The sequence below is a fragment of the Corvus hawaiiensis genome, chromosome 2 (assembly GCF_020740725.1).
Source record: "Corvus hawaiiensis isolate bCorHaw1 chromosome 2, bCorHaw1.pri.cur, whole genome shotgun sequence".
NCBI lineage: Eukaryota > Metazoa > Chordata > Aves > Passeriformes > Corvidae > Corvus > Corvus hawaiiensis.
Genome location: NC_063214.1, coordinates 49,585,358 through 49,607,434, shown reverse-complemented (window position 1 = coordinate 49,607,434; position 22,077 = coordinate 49,585,358). Strand labels below are relative to the sequence as shown.

General features: G+C 35.6%; 1 protein-coding gene across 4 annotated transcripts in view; it reads right to left on the bottom strand.

The window, feature by feature from the left end:
- TNFRSF19 (TNF receptor superfamily member 19) overlaps positions 1–22,077 on the bottom strand; it is a 62,369-nt gene that overhangs the window by 7,411 nt on the left and 32,881 nt on the right. For all 4 annotated transcript variants that reach the window (XM_048294895.1, XM_048294896.1, XM_048294897.1 and 1 more), the window contains 2 exons: positions 2,015–2,179; positions 648–773 (listed from right to left, as the gene is read on the bottom strand). In XM_048294895.1, coding sequence (XP_048150852.1) covers positions 648–773; positions 2,015–2,179 — 291 coding nt within the window. The remainder of the gene's footprint in view (positions 1–647; positions 774–2,014; positions 2,180–22,077) is intronic.

The following is a 22,077-nucleotide window of genomic DNA, read 5'->3' as shown; positions in this document are numbered from 1 at the left end:
ATAATACATGGATTGAGGAAAGAGATTTCTTGCTGTAAAAACAGCTTCTTTATTCTTTTAAAATTGAATTATTTATAAAAGCCAAGTCCTTCCTACAAAAGTAATATAGAAGCCAGTCATGAGTATCTATTTTTTAAATTGATTTTCTTCTCAGCTGAATGCACGTAAGTGGAAGCATTCTAAGTTAAGCTATCAGGATGATATTTAAGCCTGTGCTTTTGCGTTAAATTATGTAATTAATTTCTTAATGTCATAACTGCATCTGTTCTGATACGACTTCACAAAATGCCAAGTCTTTGAATTGTCCAGGTTGTTAATGACCTTTAGCATTCATATCATATTCTTAGATATTTTCTGGTACTCTGGAAGCCTTCACACTAATTTAAGTCTCAAAGCCAGATGCAGTGCTATTTTTAACAGAAAGAAATGAGATAGACGCTTTAATTTTTTTTTCCAATTGAAGTCACTGAAATGAATACAGGAAAAAACAAAACCCCCCAAACAGCTACTTAAAAATCCTATCTGCTTATTGAGAAATTAGCCTAGGACAAAGGGTAGTTTGACAGAATCAGCTCTGCAGTTAAATCTAATTGTCATAACTCAAGTGTTAGATAAAACAAAGTCACCTTTCGGTAGACCTAACATACCACATGTCTGTGATGTACTTCTCTGGCACTGGCAACATGTTCTGTGGTCATATTCATTTAGCCGTGGTCTATCAAAACATGATAATTCAGAGCCATTGTAGTGAATGTCTTGAGATCTCAAAGACCCTTTGAACAAAGTGAATAAAAATCTGTGTTAGTGAGTGTTACCCTTTTTCCTGCTCAGAGGCCTCTATCTTCACAGAACGTGTAACTGTCATGCTATAAAGTATGTCCATACATTTTCCAATTGAAAGATCCACACTCCCTGTGGCTTCCTATAACATAAACCACAGATTTTGAAACAAACCCTTGAACAGCCTCTTCTAGGAAGACATCTGCTCTCATTTGGATTATTTGAGAGTATATCTTATTCACTGTTACACTTTTTGCAGTGTTTAACGATTCTCAGTGATTCCCATCTGAAATTTTCCAGAGTCAGCTTTCAGCCACTGGGATTTTGTTTATATTCTCTTTAAGAGCTTTACAGACTTCCTTTAATCTCTATAATTGTAGGCCAAGGCAAACGAGTTACTACACTTCCCTGAATTAAATTTGAATTCACTGTGTCAGAATTTCTCAAAACTCACGCTGTAAAGCAAATTCTAGGTTAGGAAAAATTCTTACAATGCCTCTCTAAACCTTTTTATTTCTGCTTGTGCTGAAAGCAACAATAGCATTAATTCATCCTAGACATTATTCTTGTTTGGCATCCAGGGTTCATTAGATGCTATAAACATATTTTAATAAAAGTTTTATAAAACAATAAATGGGAACTAGAGTGCTTTTCACTTTTTTCTTTCTTAATTTAAATTAAGAGGCAGAAAAATGTTTATTATAAAGAAATTATATTGATGAGCTGTTACGGATTTAACAGAAATTTACAAATCTGTCTTAGGCATTTAATTAATCTTGAATATGCCCATGAAACTAAAACTGTTAAAGGCCAAATCTCTCATCTACACTGGCCACATTCATTATCTTGATGACCTAATCTGTGTTTCACAACAGCATTTCATGAACAGATCTTTCAAAGTGGTATTTCCACACTGACTTTGCAACTCTGTAATGTCCCATCTTGGATGATGAATGGTCCAAATGTATCTGTGCAGCATCTAGCAGAGCACGGCATGCAGTTGATGCAACTGGAGTATTTTGGACATTCACACAGCATTTTCTCAGTAGCAGCTGGAACTTCCATGCTGGGCTGGCAAGCTTGAACGGAGTCCTGGGCTCTGCTACATTGACCATCTCAATGCTAAACTTGCTTGAATAATGTAGGCATTTCATTTATTTACCTACAGAGAGATCTGCCAAACTAATACCACCCTATAAATATTACAAAGAAACAGTAATAATTGGAAACTCACAGCTTGGTTTCTTCTCCATGAACTGCCTCTTGCAATAGATAACGCAAAGGATGAGAAGAGCCAAGAGCACTGTTGCAAGTGCACTGCAGATAACAGCTGCCAGAGCAGTGTCTCGAGGACTGGAAGCAGTTGAAGGGATCTTCACAAGATTTACCTTGGTGGTACCTGAAATATAATTAAATAATAATTAAGGCAAACTGCAGACATTTCCAGAATATAGTCATGTAAACGAAAATCTGGGAAACAGAAGAGGCTTGTGGCCCAGGAAAAAAAGAGAATGTTTCATCTGCTAATGGATCAATTGCACATATAAATAGATACGATCAACAGCAACCTCAGTATGAAACAAAGTCTTAGAAAAGATACATTGCAAAATATGCGATAATGAGTGGAGATGCACACAGACACATTCAGACTGTCCATGAGAATGGAATCAGATCCTCACCATGAAAACAAAGACATCTGAATGTTTAATGTCACATGAATTTAATATGGAGAACATTTCCTAGCATAGAGTTGAGAGAGTGACCCACTAGAGGGAGTCACAAATACATGAACTTCCCTTAAGGAAACTTTCTGGGCACTGAGACACCCCCAGAAGTTCAAATGCTGTCAAAATTATGATCCTGCTTTGTTGCATATGTCATGGCACCGTGGTCATTTCCAAGATCAAACCTAGGATTTCAACTCTGATGACTTTTTTTCTTCAGTGATTTTTCTTTTAATACTAGATAATCCCTCTAGTCAACATTCAACAAATTGAATTTATATCCGTATTAGTAAAGACTTAAGTGATGTTTCTAGCTTTGACAAATGTTGCTACCTTTAGGTGGAAAGCGAAAAATATTTTTAAAGGATCCAAACTTTAACTACAACTGTTGAAACTACCTTAATTATGTATTTTAAAATTAAATTATCTTTTAAACAACTTAAGAATTTTGACAGCCTGCCTATTTCATCTACTTTAAAGTCCTCCTAAATTCAATGAGAAAAAGGAATAAAACACAGAGTACTTCTATGACAGCAAATTTTTAAGAAGCCACAATCTGTACTTTACTAACTTACAAAAATAAGTTAATGTGCCTATTTACCCCAGAAGATATTTGGTTAAAACCTAAAGATTATAATATCCAAAGAAATGGTCCATACAGTCATAAGTTTAAATTGTGAAATAAATATCTGTCAGAGTATATTAAAACCTCTAATCAGATTGTACATAAATACAATTGTTCAATATCATTACTGCAATTTCATAATGGCAGGAGAGAACTTCCTAGATCAGTTAGTGCAATCAGTGGAATTGTATTACTCAGGAATTTTCCACAATAATTATGTATTTCCTCTACATACATTGAACATGGGCACCACAGGATTTGTGATACCATATTACTTTGTTATAATGCCTAGATTGACAAAACCTAGGCATCTTGAAAAATCAACTTAATTCTAAGTCTTTAGACTACCTAATGCCAAAGAAAACACTACTTCTATGAAATAAAGAATCCAGAAAATTAAAGAAATAACCCACCAAACGTATTAAATAAAAACAGTTTCTGTGGCTTACAGTATCATGCAGTTGCTAGTAAATGCGGTAATATAAAAAGGTGCAGAGATTAAATCATGGCCATTATACAGAAGAAAGAAAGTTTAGTTGCTCATTTCCTGATTTCAGCATGAAGTTACTGCATTTACATCTGCTTAAATATTTCCATTTACCTTCAATTTGTACTATTATGTTCCACTGTCACATCAAAATCTGAAGAGCAAATTTATAGCAGATCTTTTTTATATGCTTTTGACTTGCCAAATTGCACAGAGTGCAGCAACTGGGGAAAGTACAAGAGAGAGACACAAAAATGACCGAGGAACTGGAGATTCTCTCTCCTACAATCAAAGTTTGAGAGCTGGGATGGCTCGGGATGGAGAAGGCTCAGAGGAACCTCATTGATTTGTATAAATCCTTGGAGGGAGTGTGCAGAGAGGACAGAGCCAGGCTCTTTTCTCAGACCAGAGGTGATGGACACAAACTCAAACACAGGAGGTTCCCTCTGAACATCAGGACACACTTTAATAACTCTGAGACTGACTGGCCACTGGCACAGATATATTTGCTCTTACATAGTTATTACCTATCCATCTCCTCATGTTCTCCAATAATTACTATTAATCACAGAGCGAAGTTCTATGGCCTCTTTTCCAAATCTTCAACGTTAATTTTAAAGAAAATGCAATCAGTGTCATAATCTTTTTGTCATAACTTGCTCCTGCTCTTGGCAGGAGCATCTCAATCTTCCACAGAGAAAACATTTTACTCAGTTTCTAGGATTCTTGCAGCAGTAGTTTTATGTTTATAGTTTTAGCAGACTGAAGAAATTTCTGCATGAAGTTCCAGGATACCTGTGAGAGCAGTAAATCTATATAAAAGCCTGTCTATATAGCAATGTGTACTGGCTTTGGTGTGAAGATCAGACTCTGCTTTGGTATCAGGTTTTCAATTCCAGTCAACTGCCTGCTCTAATCTTTAGAAGGTTAAAGACAGACTGGACAAGTATTTAAAAACCAGACAATAAAACAACCGATCAGAACATCTTCAAGTATTTTTTGTATCAATATACCTATTTGTATTAATGTACATAAGAGAACTAAACAGTTCTTAGTAATTAGGCCTTCAAAATTTGCAGAAAAAAGAATGGTCAATTTTGAAGGGCAAAAATGAAATAGAGCAAGGGAGGTGAAGCTTCTCTATTTTTGTCTCTCTTCATTTGCTCACAAAATACATGTATTTTCAAGTATGATTACATATTATGTGTTCTAGGAAAACATAAATTATATATTTCCTTAATGCCCATCAGCAATATTCAAACTGGAAATACAGTGATTTCATTTTAAATAGGGATGGCAAGATTTAAAATTTTTTTAGCCATCTAGATGTTTAAGATTTGTTTTATTTGGTTGATTTTTTTTCACTTGAGAAAGCAATTTTCTATTCCTGAGAATGCCTACCACTCATCTTCACCTTCAAAGAACTTTTTGGAATAGCTACTATGAGCAGTCCATTGTAGTCTAGCTCTAATTACAATGATAGTGATCTTCCCTGCAGAGACCAACATTTCAGAAGTGGATTGCTATTGTAGAAGTGGCCCGTTGGGCATTGCTGAACTCTGCTTTCAGTGTTACTCAGACATGTATGCATTTTCATAAACTCTTTCTTCTCACTGACCATGGTCCCACTTCAGTAAAGCAAGGAGTTGCATCTTAAACTTGTACTTACATCTATTAGATGATTACAAGATTAAATTTAAATACCCAAATAAACACTTTGTGATCTGGATGTGATACATTCAGAAAAGAGGGAGGAGGTGCACACAGTTTTCTGATTCTGGAAAAGCATGTGCATATTATCCACATTTTATTTAAGAAATTGATTTCCTTTTTAAAGTTTTCAGTCTAACATATTCTGAAAATGTGGTTATGTTGAAGAAGAATTACCCAAAATATCAAACTGTCTCCTGTATAATTTTGAACAGTAAGCCTAAACACACATTCTTCCCTTAATTAACCAATATTACATTATAATGGCAGTATATGCAAAGGTGTGGTCCTTAAAAGCAAGTAAAGTTTCTGTTAATCCAAGACAGTTAAACAGCAGTAACTCAGCTAATACGGAACAGATGAATCCCAGCTGTATCACTAAAATTTCTGCCAATAAACGGAATAGCTGGATTTTTGGCCTATTATACCAAACAACAAGAGACAGGGCAAAATGTAAAAAGACTTCTTTTGTCACTTATTTCATGGTTATTTTCTCCAATTTTTTTTTTTTTTTTTTTTTTTTTTTTTGGAACCATGATTCATTGCAGTTGCTACTGGAATCAGCAAACCTAAAAGAAAGCTTTCTGTGGTAGATCAACCATGTTAAACAGAACTTGCAACATTGTATGTTTCTTCCATGGATACAGGAAATATATAATAATTACTAAAGTTGAGGAGAATAAAACGTGCAATATTATGTTTCGGTTTCTTTCTTAACACATCAAGTCAATACTAACCTAAAGACAGCTTTCTCAAAATCACAAACTAATCCAAACTGCACTTAGAAAGCAGTAACATGGTAACATTGGACAGAGTGCCATCTGTTACAATCAGGATTGAAAGTAAGATGCAAAGGTTAAAATGTTGTTAATTCCTGGGATATGGGTATTCCTGGTTGACGGGGGAAAGGAGCCTACTACAAAAAATGTTTGCCCATTACCTTTATGTTGAATGGCCCAACTCAGTGGTATCAACCTTAATTTGACAAGAATTAAGGGCTCAGACATACCCTCAAGTTATGTAATTTAACAAGTTACTGCCTGTCAGCTGAACTGCAGCGGCTATCTGTATGTGTGCTTGATCCACAGAAAAGGCAAGCCAATGTAAGGCAAAGTGGCTTACTTTGAAATTCCTTCATTTTGAAAAAAAAACCCCAAATTTGAAGATATTTATATTAATTTAAAATAAGAAGGCAGTATGTTTACCTAGCCCCAGACAAGCAAAAGTATGTATTATATATATAGACAATTCAGATACTACATGCATAAGATTTGCACATATAGATAAAATACATATGTTTTATATACTACTGAGCATTAACATAAATGGAAAGTAAGTAACCCTGAAAGTATCTTTGAGTCTTTACAAAGCAGCAGATTGGCTCCCTTCTCCTGATCTTTCAAGTAGGAGGTAAGAAACTTTATTAAACATTGCTGTTGGAGACTGTGGTAAACAGTGGGGACAGAGTCTCCCAACATCTGTAAAAGGACAGCCCTCTGCATGCACGGCCTACACCCGAAAGTTCATCATGTCAAACCACATTTTTCAAATGTGCTCCAAGTGCAGACTTTAAAGCCTTTAGCTAATGGTCCACAACTTTTGTTTTTTTGTTTGTTTTGGTTTGTTTTATTTTGCTGGTTTTGTTTTTTTTTTAATAAATGTACCAAAAAGCCCTAGGGGAGAAAATGACTATTCAAGTATTTATCCATTGTTTGGAAATCCTGAGAAAAATGCTTATAAATTAAAATCTTTGAAATTTGGTTTATTCATTTCCAAGACCATTTCTCTTGCACTGTGTATTTTCACAAACTCCAGCTGCTGACAGCCTTTTATGTTTAAAATGGTAAAACAATTGCACTGTGTATGTGAATTTAAAATATATATGAATTCCACAGTACTGGATACATATCTCAATGTCTGTAAGGCATAGCCAACCTCTGCAACACATTTTTCTTTTAGCAATTCATAGATGTGAAATCTTGGTATTACCATGGTGATCTAAACTGAACCACTATATGGGCACAAAAGTAACATTGTTTCATACATAAAGCTCTCAACTTGGAGAACTGTCCAGCCATGTGAAAATACCACTCCACGAAAGTAATGCCTCAGATCACTGCTACCCTCAAATAACCTGAAAATACCTGAGAGTAAGCAAAAAAAAGTGAGAGGAAGTGGAATAAAATCTGTCACTGCTGAACTACATATTCTAGTCCTCAACATAACATAACTGGTTATTAATATGAAAAGAAATCTCTCCTCCAGAAACTGGAAACACCTCGTGTGATCCGATGGCACCAAGTCTATGTTGCTGTTAATGACTGTGGTGTTGGCAACAATTATCTTTCTGACTTTTGCTTCTAGAAGCCAAGTTCACATCTCTGACAGCTGAGGGTGGGCAACATCTATTTTCTTGAAAACACAACTTTTTTTTAGGTGTTCTCATGTGTTAAAACCATGTCCCATAAAGCTTACATCAGAACATATGATATTGCTAGATACAGCAGAAAATCTATTTTCATACATCACCTCTAACTTGTGCTTTCAACCACATTCTTTGCCACACGTTTTGCGAAATAGAACACACTATTTTAGGCTATCCTCTTGTTAAAATCCAACTATAGAATGCATCCACCCCACATAGGCTATGAAAGCTCTTTTATCTTTTCAACAGAAAATGAAAGCAGAAATGCTTTGTATTCTGTATGTGCGGTCCCATTTAATGTTTAGGACTACCCAGTTAGAGAACAAAAACATCTCTGTGCAGTATTTGAGTCAATTCACTCTGTTTATGACAGTTTATGCTCTATTCAGTCTCTGTATACACACTCTATCACTCCCAGTCCCAAAACACTTTAACAAGACATTGCCCACGTAAGCAGAGTCTGCATTGCTGAAAAGCAAACCCTGTTCAGGAGGGCAGCTACTGCCATTGCCCATGTGCTAAGGCAAGAGAGGGGGGCCATGTACCCTTCAGAATCTACCTGTATATTCACTAGTTAAATGACAATGGCATGCATGTAAATAGCAGAATAATATCCTTCATGTCTGAAGGTTGTCTCTTTAGCCAATAGAGAATAACCCACTTTCATAAATCAAAAGGGCAACTGAACATTGTGAATTCCATGCATACAGGTTACAGATCTGTTCCAAAAGGTTCAAGCAAGCTCTTACAGCTGCTGTGTGATGAGGTTGTAGATTGGTGCATGGATTGGTTTTCAGTAGATTGAAACATGACAGTGTGGAAAGCTCTATCTGTGACTATGACTGAGGGCTGGTAGAGCAGCTGAGCTGCCCCTAGGCAGGGAATATATATGCTCTTCCACATACATCTATGTATTTATCTTTATAAATCCCAGTAAAGCAAGAAATGAAATGTAAATCAGTCATAAAAGAGATTTTGCCTCTCTCTGATTCAATGAGAAGTGATTTCTAACACTTCACTTTCTATCTCAGTTATTTCTCTCCTTGTCCTGGTTCAGCTGTGGTAACACCCAGGGAGTAAAGCAAAAGATTTCGTAACAATTGCAAGCCTGTGTCCGAAGTTTGTTGACATAGAATTTCCATAAACATCACTAATAGTCTATGCAATACCTTTTCAAGAACTATAGCTTTTTTCCTTGCTTTGAAAATGCTTTGTAAAAGTATTCAGCTACCTCACTTGTTTGCAGGCTGTTCTGTCATCAGAATAACAGAGTATACTGTGATAAATTTCATTCATAAAGTTTCTAAAGCTTTAGAAAATGGTGATTGTATATTCAAATAAAAAAATAGATCAATAAGTGATACATTAAGAAAAACTACTATATTTGAATATCAAATTAAGTGCAGGAATAATTTCCTTATTTTGCTCAAAAAACCAACTTTTTGAATTGGCCAAATAACTTATTTAGTCCAGACAGCTAGATGTTCCAGCTCTACTAGAAAATTCAATAAAGTTTTAGTACCTTTCCCTTGTTGCCTCCTGGCCTACAATTAAAATCTGAAATAACTGGGAAAGGAAAATGCAATCCTGATAGTTAGAGACATCTTCACTCTTCAAACTCTCTGTAATGTACTAGTATTTTTTTGTTACCGAATATCAAAAATATAAATGCTAAGGAAATTCTTCCAAGTATTAGCAATCCCATGCAGAAAGAGCCTACTTATAAGCCATGACTAATAAAAAATCAGTACTCAAAGAGATGTGGAAATACACGTGTGTGTGCATGTATGTTCAACACTGGACAACTTATTACATTAAATTTTTAAAAAGTTATTTTCAAATTGAGAGAATATATGAGATAAAATACAGAAGACTCACAACTTCCAGATTTCAGATAATTCAGAGTAATCTAAAAATCAACACACAAAATATTGATGCCATTGTATTTTGGTATCCATTTTGAAGAGTGACAAAGGGACAAGGCTTAAGCATGCAAAAGTTAAGCTCTAAAATCTGTAATTTTAAAATCCAAATCTATTGGGGAAGCTAGAAGCCTGTATTAGGTCACATACCTCCTATGCAGTGTGAAGAAATGTCAAATACAGAATAGAATCTGAAATACCTGTCATATGAGTAACACAGTTCCATATGTTACCATGCTCAGCGCACAGATATAGAAAACTGGAGAAGGATAATATACTTTGCTCTTCCCATAAATTACTCAGAGAGGAGCTTCTACCTTCTCTTAAAACTATGGAGAACAAAAAAATCTATGATCTCATTTTTAAATTAAATTAAGAGAGAGAAATCACAAGCATGGCTTATAATGCCTTTCAGATGTGACTCTTGAAAGAGGAGGTAATGATGGGATTTCTGCCTTCTGAGAAAGCTTCAGAGCCCTTTGCCAAGAAGTATGAAAGGAAGACTCTTCTACCACCTTCATGGAGATTGTTTTAGTCACGAGGCTAGAAGCTGAGCTTGGTAAAAGCTCGCTTCTTCTCTCCAATTGAATTTGCCCAGTTGTAAACTTTGGCAGTAAGGGCCCCACTTTGCACAGCCGACAGTCACGTAATACGTAGGCTGGAACAAAATTAAATAAACTAGACCTAGGCTTGCTCAGCACCTATGTTTCTCCTGTTTATGATTATGTTTAAGTATCACTAAGTTACCTTAAATTCTCCACACACATGTGCACACAAGGCACATGTTGGGGGGAGAAATAAGTCGGCGCTAGGGAAAACAAAAAGCATGTTTACGTAATTAAGACAGTTTCATAATATACTCCACTGAGCTGAATTAAATCCTGAATTAAGGTTATGAGTTGCATAACCAACACTATTAGTATTTTTTAAGTTTTTAACTTTGCAATCTGTTTTCTTTTAAAAGCACTTTTTGGGGGGGTAAGTAATATGAAATACATGGGATTAAATATAAATTTTCAAAATTCTGTAACATAGAGGTCAACACCTTTAGAAGTTGGCCATGCTTATTGTATTACTGCAGGTATCATAAATGTGATTTATTGCAAAGAAGTTACCTACAGTGCATCAGTGTGCATGCACATGCAAACTGTATTACACATGAAAAAGCTGTAGCTTTGACATCAGAAATAATAATAGCTTATGAAAAGCAGTTATTAATTCACCACTTAAAGCTTTGGGGATAAAGTCAAGTTATACAGAACAAAAGGCTGCTATATACAAGATCCTTACTTCATTATGTTACTTAATCTGAAACATAACATCTCCCCTCTTTAACGGAAGTCAGTAGGAACTAGCCATAGAATACAGAAGATATTCTGAAAGGTTATCTTTGAAAAGTCAAGCTCTATAAAATGAGATTCATCTGACCAAAGCAAAGATCTGCTTTGGAGAGAATTACCTGAACGTTCTCTACAGGGGATGGGAAGGGCTGGGGGGGCAGATGGGTAGGAGAAAGGCTCTTTTAGGGTGTAATTAGTCTGATTTGTTTTAAACACCACCCATGATCTCTCCACTGAATATAGAGTGAACTTAAGATCATCAGCTCACAGATGTAGCCATTATACACAACCACAGTCAAGAAGGTGGCATCCTACTCTGGTTTTGTAAAGAAGCAATGAAAGGTTTTGGGGTGCCTTTGACTTCCTCTGTTTCAGTTTGCTAACAGATGTTAAACATTTTACACCACTTCCATTGAAAAGATAAAAGTCAGTCACAACTGCAAAATTTGTAACAACTTCTTTACAGTGGCAGAACCCCAGAAAAGTCCAGCAGTATTTAATACCTCACATTCTGCATAGAATATAAAATAGTGTGTAGCAAATAAAGTGAGACATAGAATTATAGGTTTTGCCTAACCTGTGCTTTAAATGAACAAAGGCCCAGTGGGAAATAATATGCAGCAATGTAAATACAACCTGTGTTACAGTAACTATACATGAGGGAATCCCGTTATGGTTGCAGGCCTCAATTCTGGCATATTCTAACTTTAGTTCTAAGTTCTCTTAGAATATGGACTTTGGTTTGTAAGAGACATTTCACCAAAAAGTAAGAAAAATATTTTTCTAAATTTTTTATTTGTGTTTTTATTTATATAGCAGCGGTGGAAAAAAAAATCTACACTAAAAAAGTCATTTTCCTCCTTAAAATTAATTCAAAAGAAGAAAGAGTAAGATCAGGTTTTAGGGAGTCAGACACAATTATTCAATGTTGGATTGCAGTTTTCATCTAACCTGATATTGGCTTCTAGGTGAAGTATAGAAGTCTGAAGGTCTGAAGAGAAAGTCAGAGCTTGTCACCTTAGGCTCTCTTTCTAAAACAAAGCCAGGAACAGAATCTTTTGAGAAGTAATTATTCTGAAAAGGCTTGAAAGACTGCTTAGGGTTAGTCACTGAAGCTTACCTTATCTGGCTTACCTGAACTCTTGAGGTACCAAATTCTCACCCATGATTGGGAGTTTGGGCTGACAACTTCAGTGCTAAGCATTAACTTTTATATGCCCAAATTAGGATGCATTAATTCCATCTTAAATTTCCACATGCAGACAGGGTAACTATAAATTACATTCAGTAATATGCACATAGAATCATACCACTGGACTGAAAGGAAACTTTACTAAAACTGGTGGACACAATCCTTTAGTTAAGAAAGCTCTAACAAAGAGCTCATGTTTTTAGGAAGCAGTCACAGGCTGTAACTCAAAGGCACATGTCAGGGCCCAAAATAACATGTGAGATTACTCTATGATCTTTGTAAAAGAGGAGTTTGGCAGCACACTGCTTTAGCACAAGTGAACTGGTAAGAATGAGAATGTGTGAGGTCTATCACCAAAAGAATTAAAGGTGAGCAAAGTAGAGGATACAAGTGATCTGTAGGAACATTAGTCTTTCTTCTATAAGGCTGCTTCCAGCTCATGAGGTGTTGGTTTACAATGAATCATTACTGCTAAGGTCCTCAGCACATAACTCTTGTTTTAGAGCTATTGCATTTTATCCTACTTCCAATACATTCCAGTCCTCCAGGTAATTCCAGTTCTCTGCTGTGGTACTTCAGTTTTCTTTTGCTCGACAATGATTTTCTTAATAGGAGGTTGGCAGTATGGAAATTTTGAGCCTAGATGGATTCCATGTTTTCCACTGTATTTTCTTAAAAACAAGAAATTTAAGTGGAACACAGCCTAAGTATTTTGTAGCCGAGCAACTTAAGAGTCATAGAATCCTTAGAAGTCAAAAAAGATCTTTAAGATCATCAAGTCAAATAGTAACTACCAGCACTAAGTAGAATAAAAACCCCAACATACTACTGTGCATTTGTTTAGCAGAGTTTTATATTCACACGCCAGTCACAGCTTGGATTCTGTACCCAAAGCCATAGCAGTCAGCATGGATTTATACCAGAGGTACCAAAACTCAATGCTGCTGAAGTGGTGCTAATGCAACTATTCCCAGAATTACCTGTGTGATTATGAGAGATAAATTTGAACCAGTATTTTCAGTCTGAATGCTGCTTAAAAGCATGTTATTAAATTAATATATTTTAAACAGCCTAATGCTTCTGTTATTAGAGGTTGTTTAAAAAGTACTGAATAGTTGTAACCACCACTTATTTTTTTCAGATTACCCCCAAAAACAATAAAGGAAAAATTGACTGAAAAAAACATTCTGCAGCTTTACTGCAATGCATGCAATCCTGGAACAATTTTGAATAACTTAATGGCCAAGTTAAATAAGAACTTTGCAAACCCACTCCATACAGAAAACAGATAATTGCTTATAGCCACTGCAAGCCTGGGCTGAAGGGCTACCCACATTAGTAAGTGCACATAAGAAAATACCATAGGAAATAGTACCTATCCACTACAGGTCACAGATTAGTCCCTTCTCTGTAACTCAGGAATTTCAAGTTCACTTTAATCTAGTGTAATTGAGCTAACCAGCTCTTACATTAAAAAGTAATGATTAAGTTAAATTTCTTGCAGACATTCTGTACCTAAAACAAACATGCAGTATGCCTCTGGCAAAGAAGGATACTAATTATAGGATTGACTCATAAGATGAAAGGTTGCACAAGTTACTACTAGAAACTGAAGTATGGTAAGCTGCTTTGAAAAAACACATTGAAATTCTCATACTCTGCAGTTGAGAATTTAATTTTCTAACTGTACTTAACAGTGTCAAGAAACAAAACTAAATATGCTTGTAAACTGCTTGCTCATATTTTAGATGAACAAGCTAGAATACAGTGAACACAGTGATTACTTCATCATTCTATACTAAGGATTTTTTTTAATGTAATGAAGTGAGGTCTACAGTGAGTTTTACTACACAAAAACATGCAAAATTAAGTATTTTTGGTCATTCTTAGCTTTCTTTTGTTATAAAAAACATGGTCTTGAAATGGATATTTGAGGATTCATTGCTTGACTTTACTCTTAATGCAATAATTCATTCCCTGATTTAACAGGAATCATAAAAGAAACACATCTCCATGGCTTCAGACATCTGTAGGGAAGGATATGCAAGTTCAAAAGTAGTTTTGCATTTCCAGCTGAAGCTTTCACTTGGATTAGCAGATAGAGCTGCCACCTGTGAGTTAGAACAAAGATACAAAATATGCCCTAAAAGTTGTCCCGAACTGATCAGATACAACCTTCTGAACGCCAGATGGGTACTGCTTATGTGAGCTCCTATTGCCAGCTGCATGAGCTTGTGATGTGAATTCATGGAACTTGATTCAATTTATTTTAAAAATCATATGCTGAAATTTTACTTTCATTTTAAGAGATACACTTTCCATCATATTTTAGCAAGCAACGAGGGATGTATTTTCAAAGAGATATAAATTGGAATACTGTGTTCTCTCCAAAATACATTAACACATGCTTTAGTAGATAAAAATGGGTTACATATAATCAGTGCAATTCTCATGCTGAAACAGACAGCAAAGGGCTTTCAGTGCAATTCAGCTTGGTCAAATATCACATCAACTTCATCTACTTCAAGTTTTACTGGATTCTGACCATATATATTTTATATATTACATTTTCAGGGATTACAAACAAGTAGTGTTAAAAAAAAAGTTTCTATTCCTAATTTATTCTATGATTTCCATCTGTATTATGGAAGCCATTTACATTACATCTGCTCACTCTGAAGGTAATATTTATATTGCTAACACCTTACTAAGTAGGGACTGCTAATACTAGGTTTTATACTAGAGTAGATGATTTTTTTAAAGTTTCAAACTTTAGTACTCAAAATTTTCAGTTCTTTCCCCCCAATCATAATAAATTAACAGTTTCAAGAGGTCCAGAAATTATAATTTCTTTTTCCATTATTTTCTTTTCTGTACATTTTCTGCATAGTTCATTTGTTTTTGTAAAATCAGAAAATTCTTTGTCTGAAGTCTCTGCGATTCTGTCAGCACAGATAGAAATTAGTCATCATGGTCAAAAGTATTAAAAAAGGATAAATGACAACAGTATGGCTACACTGTGTTCACCTAGGAAAGCAAACTCAAAACCCCCACAATTCTAATCTTATCATTTATCTTTAAAAATTTGCAATAACACTTAAATTTACAATTCTGAAATCATTTCTAGCAGCCAAAAATGACAACTGTCACACCTATGGCCCACTGGCAACATTCATGATGCTTAAATACGTAATAGTTAAAAGCAGTGGAAGACAGATTCCCTGTTCTCAGAAATTCAGCCTTCTGTGGCAAGGAAGGAAAAATCCGTTTCCCCCAAAGAATACTAAACTGGCAGGAAGGAAAATTCTTCTACAGATCCAGAGATTAGTATGATTCAGGCATTAAAGAAGCGATCCATGTGCTCAGTAATAACCACCAAGTGCTCTTATAGGTGTTCAATCAACAAAGCCAACTCAGCTCTTAACACAAAATTTAAAAGAGCCTGATGTAGAACGACAGGCCATGTTTGACTGTCAGCACGAAAGTCTTTTATAACCTCTGGAATGGCTGTGAGAGACAATCAGCACAAGTGTGGGGCACAGGTTCATCCATTCTGGAAGAGAAAACCTTACAGCTACATCCCACTTACATTACATCACAAGCCTGCACAAAGTAACAGCAGGAAAGGACTAGGAAAGAACTAGGCTTTTTTGGTTTGGTCTTTTTCCTCTGTTGCAAGAGCTACAGCATTCCTTCACTAGTCAGCTAGCTACTGAAGCAGTGATCTGAGTCAGAAGACATCACAGAGACAGTAAACTGTGTATCCTTATAAAGTACAAACATCTTAACTGGCATGTTAAGATAAAAATGAGTTTTCCACCTCCTTATTTATCACTTACTAGCACCAGCAGTCTTTTGCATAAAATGTGATTGCTCTTGAATCAAAGGAAAGAGCACTATTTTCAGACCTGCATAAAAAACCTAACCTTTACTTTTGCCAGTACAAAGTGAGGTTACAATATTTTACAATATCTACAATGTTTATTTACTGAAACATGGATAGTTTTCATTGTTGGTATATCAGTTTAGGCTTCCTTATTGTATTGAATACCAGCCCAATCAGACAGATTTCATATATAAAACCTCTTCACTATGGAACTTTCTACCTATATTTTGATCCAGAAGAATGTATCACAATCCATTTCACACAGCCCTAATTATGGAAATCTGTGTGAAACCAATCTAAAAAACCATGTTTTGTCAAAAGAAAAATCACATATTATAATTATCATATGTAGTTAAAGGAAAGGTTTAACAATTTGCTTGGAAAATGACACACAGAAAAGGGGGATTCAAGCTGAGTTCTCTAAAGCCTCTGGAAAGAAATACTACCAAGACATATGAATTAAAATCCAAATTTTGTTTGGCGTTGTACTTCTAATGCAAACTCTGTTACTGAACCATACCCAGGTCTTGCATACTTTGCAGAAATATTTATTGGTATATCAAGGATATTTTGTCTTTACACAGAAAATATTTGCATTTCAGAAGTGTAAATACAATTATAATGAAGGGAAAACAAAAAGACAGTATATTTCTGAATTAAAAGGGGCTAAACCAATTAACACAGCAGAATGTCTTCTAGTGATTCTTTTGTGCAGATTAATTTCCTGATGTAGAGGATTACTCATTATAGTGCATGAAGCAATACATTAAACCTTTGCAGAGCCTTTACAGTGTCATATACAGTTTTTAAAGTTTCCATTGGATATTATCAACAGACCTCCTTTAGGATTTGCTGGTCAGCCTCAATGCATCTAATAACACAAAGGTAGCGACAACCAAAACAGAGGACTGCCCATTATTTGAGATTAAAGAGCAGAATAATTGAAAGAGAAAGTCTGACCCAGTCACCTGTACTTTACACACATAAAGCAGGAAGTAGGGAGGAAAGTTGAGTTGATTAGTCAGATAATTTAAATGGAAATTCACTAATTTATAGCCCGAACTTTACTTCAAAAACACAACTCAAATTCTTAACTATTTGAACAATTTCTATTCAAGAAAAGAACAGTCTTACTGGTATACTTTCATCAGGATACCCAAACAGGAAAGATGAGCTTTTCCCCTCATTTTGAAAAGCTGTGAGTAGTAAATTAGACTCTATTACTTAACCATGACTGGGTTGCAGTCAGAGTGTGAAAATTATGAACAATGTAATTACCTCAACAAGCGATCTTAGAGCCATTGAGATGTATTGCAACTTATTAATTTGAGAAGGCATGAAACCAGGATCACAAACAGGCCCAGGCCCTGCAGTGCCAAGCACTGCAGCACCTGGACTGCATCCACAATGCTGGGAACCTGCCCGTGACAGGAACATACTTGTGATGTAAGAACCAAAAAGTAACAGCAGGGAGCCAACACACAGTCAGTACACATGATAAGGGATGAATTCTAGACTCAGAGAAGTCACCAAGAAAAGGACTCCCAGACATTATCCCAACCTGCTCTGCTGAGTTTGACATTAGAAGGCACCACAGAACAGACTGTTCAGAGATGAGCAACAGGCCAATCAGCTTGTAGATCCTGATGGCTTCGGTGCCAGCCGGGCACGTAACTGCTCAGTGTTGCAAAAGTCTTTGGATGACCACTGAAGGGTACAGAGAAGTTTGTAGGTGCCTCCTTAAATTCCAATTCCATTACCTCTTGGACCAGCTGTGATAAAAAGAAGGGGTCTGTATTCTCCAATTATACACCTATTAAGAGCATCCTGCCCAGTCTATGCATATGCACTCCCTTCCAGGGCAGTCAGGGCATAGCAGGTAAATCACAAAACCTCTGGCCTAAACTAAAGCTGCAATGTGTCCAAGCCACCTGGACCCAGAATCAGTGGAATACTCCTGGAGATCAAATGAAATATTGTAGGTCCCTTGGGCTTTTAAGTGTTTGCACAATTAGGTAGCTGGCAAGCAAGACAGTTGGTGATGCAATTTTGGGGTCAGAATCCTGGGTCTATTTGAATATTTAAGCCTTATGTATCTCTGGATACTTGACAGAGCTAGTGTTACCTATTCTAAGATACTCCTACAGCATTCACTACTAGCCTAGCTCTTTCAGTTTGTAGCTTGAACCAGGCTACTTGAAACACACTTAGTGAAATAAAATTTCACCGTGCAAAGAAATCTAAGTTAGATTTTAGGTAGCAGGCACAAAATAAGGACCCTGCTTACTGTCATTATAAGAGCTTCAAAGAAGATCAAGAAATTTCAGAAGCTCATTAGCTGAGGTTACTGTAGACTTTTGCAATAGAGGAGACACATGATACTGAGTACTTCTGTTCTACAGAAGTTACTAGTAAGTGACTCAATTCACTGGAAGAGCCCTCACACCTACAGTTTTGCAGAATTAAGCTGTATTAGATGTGATTTGAAATCTTTCTGATAAAACAAATTTTCCACTGTAAAAAATAAACTGAATGGTAGAAAACCTTTAAGGATAGTACAACAAAGTGGACAAGAGTTTAACAGTTTAGACTGACTGGATGCCCTTAGAGCTTCAGCTTCCAAATCTTGATTCCTTGGTAAAGTGTCTGGCTTACTTAACAGAAATTCTGTTGGGTTTGGGAGTTGCACCTCCTTGCAATGTCATTTCAATTTTATAAGCTAAATTTTCTTCCATGGAGAATTTGTGGTGGTCTTTGGTTTGTTTAGGCTTGGGGTTTTTGTTGGTTTTTTTTTTTTTGGTTTGGTTTTTTGTTTGGGGTTTTTTTTTGTTTGTTTTGCTTTTTGTTTTGTTGTTGCTGTTGTTTTTTTTTGAAGAGGAGTAGACAGGACAGCAGATAGAAATGAGGGAAACACTTCTGACATTTCTGTCTACTAACCATAATACATAGGTAGTGGTAACAAGCTACATAATGAAGTATTTCTATACATATAAGGCATAGAAATGAGAGGTACACACAAGGAAAATTGATGAGAGTAAGCTGGGGAAGTTTTAGAACATGATTAAACTGTGCAATGTATCTGAATTTCCTCTCCATTAAGTAATGCTTCAGAACTATTTAAACTCATTTTACTGGTAACACCTCTGTTATTAAAATAAAGAAAAATCTGCCCTCTGCAACTTTTTTAGAAGAGGAGCCCAACATATAAAGCAAATTCAAAACAATATGAAAAGGAGCTGCTTGACTCTAAGTTATACATGAACCCCAATGGGTCAGAAGCACCTCAATTATCAAGGACGACGAATTGAAAACATTTAGGTTTTCTAGGTTAACTCTCTTTATGATGTGTGAAAGAAATAAAATTGTAATAAAACTTTGTAAGACACGAATAGCAATTCTCATCTCTCTGAAATACCTTGTGGAATTTGTTTCAGACTTCCTGAAGATAAGTTACTCTACCATCAGGTCACATATGGAAAATATCAGACTGACTTACTACATTTTTACAAAAGTGTACATTTCAGTTTTGAAATAATGGGAAGGTAATGTCTCTGTAAGAAAACAGTATTGATATTTATAAGTGAATGATGCTATTATCTGTACTTAAATTAGCTGTCACTACTTATGCCTTTTGTGAAAGGTTTATACAATATTCCAGCTGCTTTCTATCACAGTGTTCAACATGGTAAAGAGGAATATGACAGAGGTTGTTAGGCAACCTCAAATCAGAACAAATACTGAAATAAGAAAGAGATATATGTTGGAACAGAACCCAATAATTAAGAATAATTTCATTTTCTATATATTTTCAGCTGCCAGTTGCTTCATGTGCCTGCCTTCAAAGGCTGCTTTACATTAGTAATTCCAAGTTTACTGTACAAAGCAACCAAATAAAAATTACAGAAAAACTTAATTGCTAGAAAAACATTATCTGGAGTCTGACAGCTTTAAAGTCATAAAATTCTGTAAACAGAAAGAAGAAAGTGACATAAATAAATTAAAATTCCACTGTATAAACAGTGGAACTAATGTGGAATTGAATGTCATCCAAAAATTACTCTCAAGTTAAAAAGCTGTATTTATGTTTAATGAAATAATATAAAAAGCTTCAGCAAAGCTGAGACAGCAGGACTTTTTTCTCTTTTACCACTAGTGAAAGTATTTTACAGAATATACATGTAGCCAACAAGCTTCCAGCTCCCCTCTTACAAAACAATGTAAGTTATAACCCTGCAGAGTGCAATTTCTAGCTTTTTATCTTCTTTCTTCTGATGTTTAGTCAATACCCCCAATACCCATTATGCTCACATGAAAGTTTACAAAGTCACAGATTCTAATCTTATTAATGTAAATAAGTAGATTTATATGAAATCTTACTTTTCCTACACCATCTACTTCTATCACCAGGAAAAAAGGAAGTAAAACCAGATTTTAACTCTTAAATAATACTCTTCATTAGTGAAACAACTTACTTTATAGATTTGAAGAGTGAGACAGCTCCAGGACACTTATATTTAGTTCCCAGAAAAAGCAATACCGTAAACACACAGAAAGTAACTAATAAAAAATCTACACAGGAAAACTTAAAGGGATTGTGATCAATCTTAGTTAAGGCAATCAAGATGTCATAGGAGTTCCTCAAAAGAACAAAATTTAGGGCAGGTAAGATAGGGATGCCTCATGAAAATGTAGTATTTTAACATTTAATGATCTTAATGTATTTTGTCTCAACAAGCCATAGTGTTTACTTTTATTTCTCATCTTACTGTTTATTTTGTAGTTTGAGACATTCTTTGTAATTGAAATGGTTCATGGCAAAAAAAGCAGCACTTTTAGACCTGAGTGCCAGTTTATTTCAAATGCACATGATGTTACAACCAAACTGCAGATATTTCTATTCCTGTGACTTATTCAATGAAACATTTCTGCTTCATTGAAGCAAAGCATGTGTTTATTTCCTGGAACATGTAGAGGCTAGTTTCCCAAGCTCCACACAGAATGGTATCCCTCCCCCAGCTTCCCATGCTCCTTGATCTATGCCATGAAGACAAGCAGTAGTAGTCCTGGAGAAGGAAGAACATTTTTTGCTGGACAACCTGTGCAATTTTTAATGGTGTAAAAAATTATTATTTTTATAAATCTAACAGTGTGGTTACTGGGGGGGGGGGGGGGGGGGGCGGGGAAGGACAAGTCTGTTCTTTTGGTAGCCGTTTGGCTGTAAAATACTCTCTTGTGCCTAGGTGTTAATTTCCTCATTTCCTTAACTCTTGCAATTTATTCCAATTTAACTGTTTGTACAGCCAAATTCTACACTGAATTTGCACATAAAAGGGGAACACCATTGATTTTAGATTGATCCAGAAAGGAACAGTAAAGGGAAGTTCTAGGAATGATTTTTGTAATACATCTCAAAAAAGTTCCACGTCACAGGCTCTTCTGCTTCACAGAAAGCCTGTCCAGAAACTAAAGGATGCTTGTGACTCTGGTGCTTTTCTGCATTTTGAGTTGAACAATACAACAGGAACCACTTGTAAGAATAGCCGACATAATAATTCCACTGCTTTAATTTTAATCTGCCATTTTCTTATGGCCAAAAGAAGATAAGAAGTGTGGTTTCTAATGTGGTTTTTTTTGTTTCTTTGCTAAGACAGACTAGCTGAAAACATAATGGTTGTTCCAAGAAAGTAATGGTATCTTTGGAAAATCTGTTCCTTACCTGAACTGTTCCCACATCTCTCCTTAACTTCTGTCACCACAAGTGTTTTGAGGTCAACGAGCTCATTAGATTAAAAAATAACCTTAAGAAGGGAGTTATTTTAATTCTTTTTCTATCACAGATAGATTCACAATCTAGCTTACTGAGCAGTTTCAGTAACAGTTTAAGCACAACCACTGGGAAAGCACAACACTGGCCTGAGCAGACAGGAGAGTGAACTCTGCAAATCTAAACTGGTACTAAGAAAAAAGAATCAATCAACCATATCAG